At 53.3% G+C, this 9,586-nt stretch overlaps 1 protein-coding gene across 1 annotated transcript in view; it reads right to left on the bottom strand.

Annotated features, from left to right (window-relative positions):
* Window positions 1-245: 245 nt before the first annotated feature.
* Window positions 246-9,586, bottom strand: part of LOC311135790 (polypyrimidine tract-binding protein 3-like) — a 60,070-nt gene continuing 50,729 nt past the window's right edge. The window contains exons 8-9 of the mRNA XM_084169832.1: window positions 2,737-2,866; window positions 246-983 (exon numbers count right to left, since the gene is read on the bottom strand). Of these exons, the coding sequence (XP_084025958.1) occupies window positions 851-983; window positions 2,737-2,866 (263 nt within the window). The 3' untranslated portion in view covers window positions 246-850. The remainder of the gene's footprint in view (window positions 984-2,736; window positions 2,867-9,586) is intronic.

Raw genomic sequence — 9,586 nt, 5'->3', positions numbered from 1 at the left:
GTGACAGGGTGGGAGGGTGGTGACAGGGTGGGAGGGTGGTGACAGGGTGGGAGGGTGGCTGGGTGGTGACAGGGTGGGTGGGTGGCTGGGTGGTGACAGGGTGGCTGGGTGGTGACAGGGTGGGTGGGTACTGACTGGGTGGTGACAGGGTGGGTGGGTACTGACTGGGTGGTGACAGGGTGGGTGGGTGGCTGGGTGGTGACAGGGTGGGTGGGTGGCTGGGTGGTGACAGGGTGGGTGGGTGGCTGGGTGGTGACAGGGTGGGTGGGTGGCTGGGTGGTGACAGGGTGGGTGGGTGACAGGGTGACACACTGGGCAGAAGCCTCCCAGTAGTGTTGAGTATCTCTCTCCCGGGTTAGGGTCCAGTCTCTCTCCCTGGGTTAGGGTCCAGTCTCTCTCCCTGGGTTAAGGTCTAGTCTCTCTCCCTGGGTTAAGGTCTCTCCCATGGGTTAGGGTCTCTCCCATGGGTTAGGGTCTCTCCCTGGGTTAGGGTCTCTCCCATGGGTTAGGGTCTCTCCCATGGGTTAGGGTCTCTCCCATGGGTTAGGGTCCTCTAATGCCAGATAAAGGATGCACTGATGCACCATGTCAGCCCACATTACCGTTGTACCCTTTGCCCTTCCAGTATACTTCAGCTCTGTCTCTAAATCAGTCTCTCCCTGAAGGCTTGTATTACAGTAGTCTATTACAACAGTATCATCTAAACTAGTTCATTGTCTGCTGTTGTTTTAAGTCAAAGTGGGTCATTCTGTCCTTCACTCCCAACAGGGGCTAGGGGGGGGGGCCATGGGGTTAGCCCAGCCCAGGAGCGAGGCCCAGGGGGTGGGGTGGGGGAGCTGTGTGAGGCGGGTCAGATGGTGCTCTTGGAGAAGGACACGCGGAGGTGGTGGTTCTCTCCCAGGTCGTGGTTGTGGAGGTCGATCAGGGCCTGGATGGCCTCCTCCACTGAACCCAACTGGATCAGGGCCATCTTACGGTCCTTCCTGAGACAGACACAGATGGACAGACAGTAATCAATAACACTTTATTGATCTGCAAAAGGGAAATGAATTCAAGATCATGAGTAAGTACAGTGAACTACCCAAATAACTATTCTGAATGTTCCCTCAGCTCTGAATGATGATTTTAGACACATTTCTAGCTCTAATCTGTCAAATCTGCTTTTGGAAAAACATATTAGGGGTGTGGCCCAATCCTTCTGAACGGATATTTCTCCAAGTGGAGCAATTCCCATCTAGTGGCTTATACCGGTACTACACCAAGACCACCAGAGAGCTGAAAATACACTGTAAATACTAATTATCCCATAGCACACTACACTTGGCTTTAACCCATAAGAGTCTAAGCCCTTCAAGACCCCTTGAAGTATAAAAATAATAATAATAATAATATTTGATGAAAAATTGTATTTGGCCTTACTGCTATTAGCCCATACCAACACATTGAATAACAGATTCACTACATGGAACAACAGATAGTCCCCCCCAAAAAATCTAAAAGAAGTTTGTTCTGAAGTGTCTGTCCTATATCTGAGAGATCAGGAAACATTATATATATATATATATTTTTTTAAAAACAACTATTTAACCCCTTATTTTTGGCACTAATCAGTCGCCATATATACTGTAATTCCATTCATTTTTTCAACTGGTACCAGGGACCTTCAGACAAGTCTTGTGAGGCCTGTTGGCGTCCTAGAGCAAAACAACCGACATGTACGTGTTCGTGAGAGTCTCACCTTTCTACATAGGGGACATATTAGTGTTGTGGCTCAAACTGTTCGGACACTACAGACAGAAGTTGGCAGATGGGCTGTACCGACTTCAGACGAGTCCCAAGACGGAGAACGCCATCGTGTTCGTGAGAGTCTCATCTTTCCATAGAGGGGTCATAATAGTGTGTCGGCCAAGACGTTCGGACGTTACAGACTATTTTGTAAGAAGACCAATTTCCGGGACGTCTCATGGTCTGACAAACACCTCTCTAGCTCTGTCACCTTTCACCGCAGATGCGGAAGTGAGACACCAGCGGATGCGGTGGATTGAGACGCATCCCAATGCAAAAAAACAGATATCTCTAAATATAGCTTAACATCTCTTAAACGGACAGATTTTTATGGGGATTTTAGTATTATGCTAATTAGATTTCTGCGGGGGCGCGGACATCGACCTTAGGGGTTTAAACAAAAATAAAACATGATGTTTGTCATAGACAGACAAGATTAATATGAGATGAAAGGCGAGTTCCTAACAGGTTCAGGAAGCAAAGCTAAAGCTCTGTGAGACGTTCACAGCGATGGGGGCAGACGTTTTGATCAAGAGAGCCCTTTAGAAAATATGCACTTTTTCTCTAACACTAAACATAAAAATATGTTTTTAAAAGTTATAAAGAAGGTGAAATCTTATAGTTAGTCCTTTTATAATTTGATTATGCTATATTTAGAAAGCATATAATGATTCTTATGGGGATTTGTAATTATGCTAATTACATTTCCACTGGAGCGTGGACATCGACTCTAGGGGGTTAAAAGGTGATTTTGCGTTTTTAGCCAACATTCAAGTTTCAAGTTTTTATTGTCACGTGCAAAAGTACAGTGTTTACTACAAACGAGATCTCTGTGAACGTCGGGGAAATTTTCTTTAAAAGTCAAGTTCGGCGCTCTATTAGCGCTGTGCGGTTTGTTTGAATCCTGGCCTTTGTGTGTTGAGGAAGTAAAGTGTCCGAAAGAGAACGTACTGGAAGAACTTGAAGGCCTTGACTGTGTATCCGGTCCCAGAGAAAAGGTCCTTTAGGATGTCATCTGTTATAGATGGACTGTTGGTGGAGAGGAGTGGGGGAAACAAAAGAACAGTGTTAGACATGAGCTCTGAACAAACAGGCCCTTAACTATTCCTTCATCTGATGATACCTCTTGTGGTAGTATCCTACTGCAGACATAGAGCTGCCACATGGAGTACAATGTGGGAGTACAGCTGGAAGAGCATGCTACAGGAAGACAGCTAAAGGGGAACTTTCTTGTGACAGACATTATCATAAATGTTCGCTGTTTAAGATTTAGACGCATCCATCCCCAGAAGTAAACAGAGTAGCTAGATAGTGTTGGAGAGGGGGAGGAGGGAGGTATAGTTGGAGAGGTGGAGGAGGAGGTATAGTTGGAGAGGGGGAGGAGGAGGTATAGTTGGAGAGGGGGAGGAGGGAGGAGGAGGTATAGTTGGAGAGGTGGAGGAGGGAGGAGGAGGTATAGTTGGAGAGGTGGAGGAGGGAGGAGGGGGGTATAGTTGGAGAGGTGGAGGAGGGAGGAGGAGGTATAGTTGGAGAGGGGGAGGAGGAGGTATAGTTGGAGAGGTGGAGGAGGAGGTATAGTTGGAGAGGGGGAGGAGGAGGTATAGTTGGAGAGGTGGAGGAGGGAGGAGGGAGGAGGAGGTATAGTTGGAGAGGGGGAGGAGGGAGGAGGGAGGAGGGAGGTATAGTTGGAGAGGGGGAGGAGGGAGGAGGAGGTATAGTTGGAGAGGTGGAGGAGGGAGGAGGGAGGAGGAGGTATAGTTGGAGAGGGGGAGGAGGAGGTATAGTTGGAGAGGTGGAGGAGGGAGGTATAGTTGGAGAGGTGGAGGAGGGAGGAGGAGGTATAGTTGGAGAGGGGGAGGAGGAGGTATAGTTGGAGAGGTGGAGGAGGGAGGTATAGTTGGAGAGGGGGAGGAGGGAGGAGGGAGGAGGGAGGTATAGTTGGAGAGGTGGAGGAGGAAGTATAGTTGGAGAGGTGGAGGAGGGAGGAGGGAGGTATAGTTGGAGAGGGGGAGGAGGGAGGAGGAGGTATAGTTGGAGAGGTGGAGGAGGGAGGAGGAGGTATAGTTGGAGAGGTGGAGGAGGGAGGAGGAGGTATAGTTGGAGAGGTGGAGGTATAGTTGGAGAGGTGGAGGAGGGAGGTATAGTTGGAGAGGTGGAGGAGGGAGGTATAGTTGGAGAGGTGGAGGAGGGAGGAGGAGGTATAGTTGGAGAGGTGGAGGAGGAGGTATAGTTGGAGAGGGGGAGGAGGGAGGAGGGAGGAGGAGGTATAGTTGGAGAGGTGGAGGAGGAGGTATAGTTGGAGAGGTGGAGGAGGAGGTATAGTTGGAGAGGTGGAGGAGGAGGTATAGTTGGAGAGGTGGAGGAGGGAGGTATAGTTGGAGAGGTGGAGGAGGGAGGAGGAGGTATAGTTGGAGAGGTGGAGGAGGAGGTATAGTTGGAGAGGGGGAGGAGGAGGAGGAGGTATAGTTGGAGAGGTGGAGGTATAGTTGGAGAGGTGGAGGAGGGAGGTATAGTTGGAGAGGTGGAGGAGGAGGTATAGTTGGAGAGGTGGAGGTATAGTTGGAGAGGTGGAGGAGGGAGGTATAGTTGGAGAGGTGGAGGAGGAGGTATAGTTGGAGAGGTGGAGGTATAGTTGGAGAGGTGGAGGAGGAGGTATAGTTGGAGAGGTGGAGGAGGGAGGAGGGAGGTATAGTTGGAGAGGGGGAGGAGGGAGGAGGAGGTATAGTTGGAGAGGTGGAGGAGGAGGTATAGTTGGAGAGGTGGAGGAGGGAGGGAGGGAGGTATAGTTGGAGAGGTGGAGGAGGGAGGGAGGTATAGTTGGAGAGGTGGAGGAGGAGGTATAGTTGGAGTGTGGAGGAGGAGGTATAGTTGGAGAGGTGGAGGAGGAGGTATAGTTGGAGAGGTGGAGGAGGAGGTATAGTTGGAGAGGTGGAGGAGGGAGGAGGAGGTATAGTTGGAGAGGTGGAGGAGGAGGTATAGTTGGAGAGGTGGAGGGGAGGAGGAGGTATAGTTGGAGAGGTGGAGGAGGAGGTATAGTTGGAGAGGTGGAGGAGGGAGGAGGAGGTATAGTTGGAGAGGTGGAGGAGGAGGTATAGTTGGAGAGGTGGAGGAGGGAGGAGGAGGTATAGTTGGAGAGGTGGAGGAGGGAGGAGGAGGTATAGTTGGAGAGGTGGAGGAGGGAGGAGGAGGTATAGTTGGAGAGGTGGAGGAGGAGGTATAGTTGGAGAGGTGGAGGAGGAGGTATAGTTGGAGAGGTGGAGGAGGAGGTATAGTTGGAGAGGTGGAGGAGGGAGGAGGAGGTATAGTTGGAGAGGTGGAGGAGGAGGTATAGTTGGAGAGGTGGAGGAGGGAGGAGGAGGTATAGTTGGAGAGGTGGAGGAGGAGGTATAGTTGGAGAGGTGGAGGTATAGTTGGAGAGGTGGAGGAGGAGGTATAGTTGGAGAGGTGGAGGAGGAGGTATAGTTGGAGAGGTGGAGGTATAGTTGGAGAGGTGGAGGAGGAGGTATAGTTGGAGAGGTGGAGGAGGAGGTATAGTTGGAGAGGTGGAGGAGGGAGGTATAGTTGGAGAGGTGGAGGAGGGAGGAGGAGGTATAGTTGGAGAGGTGGAGGTATAGTTGGAGAGGTGGAGGAGGAGGTATAGTTGGAGAGGTGGAGGAGGAGGTATAGTTGGAGAGGTGGAGGAGGAGGTATAGTTGGAGAGGTGGAGGAGGGAGGAGGAGGTATAGTTGGAGAGGTGGAGGAGGAGGTATAGTTGGAGAGGTGGAGGGAGGAGGAGGTATAGTTGGAGAGGTGGAGGAGGAGGTATAGTTGGAGAGGTGGAGGTATAGTTGGAGAGGTGGAGGAGGAGGTATAGTTGGAGAGGTGGAGGAGGAGGTATAGTTGGAGAGGTGGAGGAGGGAGGAGGGAGGTATAGTTGGAGAGGTGGAGGAGGGAGGAGGAGGTATAGTTGGAGAGGTGGAGGAGGAGGTATAGTTGGAGAGGTGGAGGAGGAGGTATAGTTGGAGAGGTGGAGGAGGAGGTATAGTTGGAGAGGTGGAGGAGGAGGCATAGTTGGAGAGGTGGAGGAGGGAGGAGGAGGTATAGTTGGAGAGGTGGAGGAGGGAGGAGGGAGGTATAGTTGGAGAGGTGGAGGAGGGAGGAGGAGGTATAGTTGGAGAGGTGGAGGAGGAGGTATAGTTGGAGAGGTGGAGGAGGGAGGTATAGTTGGAGAGGTGGAGGTGGAGGAGGAGGCATAGTTGGAGAGGTGGAGGAGGGAGGAGGAGGTATAGTTGGAGAGGTGGAGGAGGAGGAGGAGGTATAGTTGGAGAGGTGGAGGAGGGAGGAGGAGGTATAGTTGGAGAGGTGGAGGAGGGAGGAGGAGGTATAGTTGGAGAGGTGGAGGAGGGAGGAGGAGGTATAGTTGGAGAGGTGGAGGAGGAGGTATAGTTGGAGAGGTGGAGGAGGAGGTATAGTTGGAGAAGTGGAGGAGGGAGGAGGGAGGTATAGTTGGAGAGGTGGAGGAGGAGGTATAGTTGGAGAAGTGGAGGAGGGAGGAGGGAGGTATAGTTGGAGAGGGGGAGGAGGGAGGTATAGTTGGAGAGGTGGAGGAGGGAGGAGGAGGTATAGTTGGAGAGGTGGAGGAGGGAGGAGGAGGTATAGTTGGAGAGGTGGAGGAGGAGGTATAGTTGGAGAGGTGGAGGAGGGAGGAGGAGGTATAGTTGGAGAGGTGGAGGAGGGAGGAGGAGGTATAGTTGGAGAGGTGGAGGAGGGAGGAGGAGTATAGTTGGAGAGGTGGAGGAGGAGGTATAGTTGGAGAGGTGGAGGAGGAGGTATAGTTGGAGAGGTGGAGGAGGGAGGAGGAGGTATAGTTGGAGAGGGGGAGGAGGAGGTATAGTTGGAGAGGGGGAGGAGGGAGGTATAGTTCGAGAGGTGGAGGAGGGAGGAGGAGGTATAGTTGGAGAGGTGGAGGAGGAAGTATAGTTCGAGAGGTGGAGGAGGAGGTATAGTTGGAGAGGTGGAGGAGGAGGTATAGTTGGAGAGGTGGAGGAGGAGGTATAGTTGGAGAGGTGGAGGAGGAGGTATAGTTGGAGAGGTGGAGGAGGAGGTATAGTTGGAGAGGTGGAGGAGGGAGGTATAGTTGGAGAGGTGGAGGAGGGAGGAGGAGGTATAGTTGGAGAGGTGGAGGAGGAGGTATAGTTGGAGAGGTGGAGGAGGGAGGAGGAGGTATAGTTGGAGAGGTGGAGAGGGAGGGAGGAGGTATAGTTGGAGAGGTGGAGGAGGGAGGAGGAGGTATAGTTGGAGAGGTGGAGGAGGAGGTATAGTTGGAGAGGTGGAGGAGGGAGGTATAGTTGGAGAGGTGGAGGAGGGAGGAGGAGGTATAGTTGGAGAGGTGGAGGAGGGAGGAGGAGGTATAGTTGGAGAGGTGGAGGAGGGAGGAGGAGGTATAGTTGGAGAGGTGGAGGAGGAGGTATAGTTGGAGAGGTGGAGGAGGGAGGTATAGTTGGAGAGGTGGAGGAGGGAGGTATAGTTGGAGAGGTGGAGGAGGAGGGAGGAGGAGGTATAGTTGGAGAGGTGGAGGAGGAGGGAGGAGGAGGTATAGTTGGAGAGGTGGAGGAGGGAGGTATAGTTGGAGAGGTGGAGGAGGAGGTATAGTTGGAGAGGTGGAGGAGGGAGGTATAGTTGGAGAGGTGGAGGAGGGAGGTATAGTTGGAGAGGTGGAGGAGGGAGGAGGAGGTATAGTTGGAGAGGTGGAGGAGGGAGGAGGAGGTATAGTTGGAGAGGTGGAGGAGGAGGTATAGTTGGAGAGGTGGAGGAGGGAGGAGGAGGTATAGTTGGAGAGGTGGAGGAGGAGGTATAGTTGGAGAGGTGGAGGAGGGAGGAGGAGGTATAGTTGGAGAGGTGGAGGAGGAGGGAGGAGGGAGGTATAGTTGGAGAGGTGGAGGAGGGAGGTATAGTTGGAGAGGTGGAGGAGGAGGTATAGTTGGAGAGGTGGGAGGAGGGAGGAGGTATAGTTGGAGAGGTGGAGGAGGAGGTATAGTTGGAGAGGTGGAGGAGGGAGGAGGAGGTATAGTTGGAGAGGTGGAGGAGGGAGGAGGGAGGTATAGTTGGAGAGGTGGAGGAGGAGGTATAGTTGGAGAGGTGGAGGAGGAGGTATAGTTGGAGAGGTGGAGGAGGGAGGAGGAGGTATAGTTGGAGAGGTGGAGGAGGAGGTATAGTTGGAGAGGTGGAGGAGGAGGCATAGTTGGAGAGGTGGAGGAGGGAGGAGGAGGTATAGTTGGAGAGGTGGAGGAGGAGGCATAGTTGGAGAGGTGGAGGAGGGAGGAGGAGGTATAGTTGGAGAGGTGGAGGAGGAGGTATAGTTGGAGAGGTGGAGGAGGAGGAGGAGGTATAGTTGGAGAGGTGGAGGAGGAGGTATAGTTGGAGAGGTGGAGGAGGGAGGAGGAGGTATAGTTGGAGAGGTGGAGGAGGGAGGAGGAGGTATAGTTGGAGAGGTGGAGGAGGGAGGAGGAGGTATAGTTGGAGAGGTGGAGGAGGAGGTATAGTTGGAGAGGTGGAGGGAGGGAGGAGGAGGTATAGTTGGAGAGGTGGAGGAGGAGGTATAGTTGGAGAGGGGAGGAGGTATAGTTGGAGAGGTGGAGGAGGAGGAGGAGGTATAGTTGGAGAGGTGGAGGAGGAGGTATAGTTGGAGAGGTGGGAGGAGGAGGTATAGTTGGAGAGGTGGAGGAGGGAGGAGGTATAGTTGGAGAGGTGGAGGAGGAGGTATAGTTGGAGAGGTGGAGGAGGGAGGAGGAGGTATAGTTGGAGAGGTGGAGGAGGAGGTATAGTTGGAGAGGTGGAGGAGGGAGGAGGAGGTATAGTTGGAGAGGGGAGGAGGAGGTATAGTTGGAGAGGTGGGAGGAGGAGGAGGTATAGTTGGAGAGGTGGAGGAGGGAGGAGGAGGTATAGTTGGAGAGGTGGAGGAGGAGGAGGAGGGTATAGTTGGAGAGGTGGAGAGGAGGATAGTTGGAGAGGTGGAGGAGGAGGTATAGTTGGAGAGGTGGAGGAGGGGGAGGAGGTATAGTTGGAGAGGTGGAGGAGGAGGTATAGTTGGAGAGGTGGAGGAGGGAGGAGGAGGTATAGTTGGAGAGGTGGAGGAGGGAGGAGGAGGTATAGTTGGAGAGGTGGAGGAGGAGGTATGTGGGAGGGGAGGAGGGGAGAGGGAGGTATAGTTGGAGAGGTGGAGGAGGAGGTATAGTTGGAGAGGTGGAGGAGGGAGGAGGGAGGTATAGTTGGAGAGGTGGAGGAGGAGGAGGAGGTATAGTTGGAGAGGTGGAGGAGGGAGGAGGAGGTATAGTTGGAGAGGTGGAGGAGGGTGGAGGAGGGAGGAGGTATAGTTGGAGAGGTGGAGGAGGGAGGAGGAGGTATAGTTGGAGAGGTGGGGAGGAGGAGGTATAGTTGGAGAGGTGGAGGAGAGGAGGTATAGAGGTGGGAGGAGGAGGAGGTATAGTTGGAGAGGTGGAGGAGGGAGGAGGAGGTATAGTTGGAGAGGTGAGGAGGAGGAGGTATAGTTGGAGAGGTGGAGGAGGGAGGAGGAGGTTAGTTGGAGAGGTGGAGGAGGGAGGAGGAGGATAGTTGGAGAGGTGGAGGAGGGAGGAGGGTATAGTTGGAGAGGTGGAGGAGGAGGAGGAGGTATTGAGTTGGAGAGGTGGAGGAGGAGAGGGGAGGAGGAGGAGTTGGAGAGGGGAGGAGGGAAGGGGTGGGAGATGGGGGAGGAGGGTGGGAGGGAGGGTGAGGTGGAGAGGGGGAGGAGGGAGGAGGAGGTGAGGGGGAGGGTGGGAGGAGG

The sequence above is a fragment of the Coregonus lavaretus genome (assembly GCF_964263955.1).
Source record: "Coregonus lavaretus genome assembly, chromosome: 10".
In the NCBI taxonomy this organism is placed as follows: Eukaryota; Metazoa; Chordata; class Actinopteri; order Salmoniformes; family Salmonidae; genus Coregonus; species Coregonus lavaretus.
Note: the sequence above shows the minus strand (reverse complement) of the source record. Positions and strands in the feature narration are given on the sequence as shown.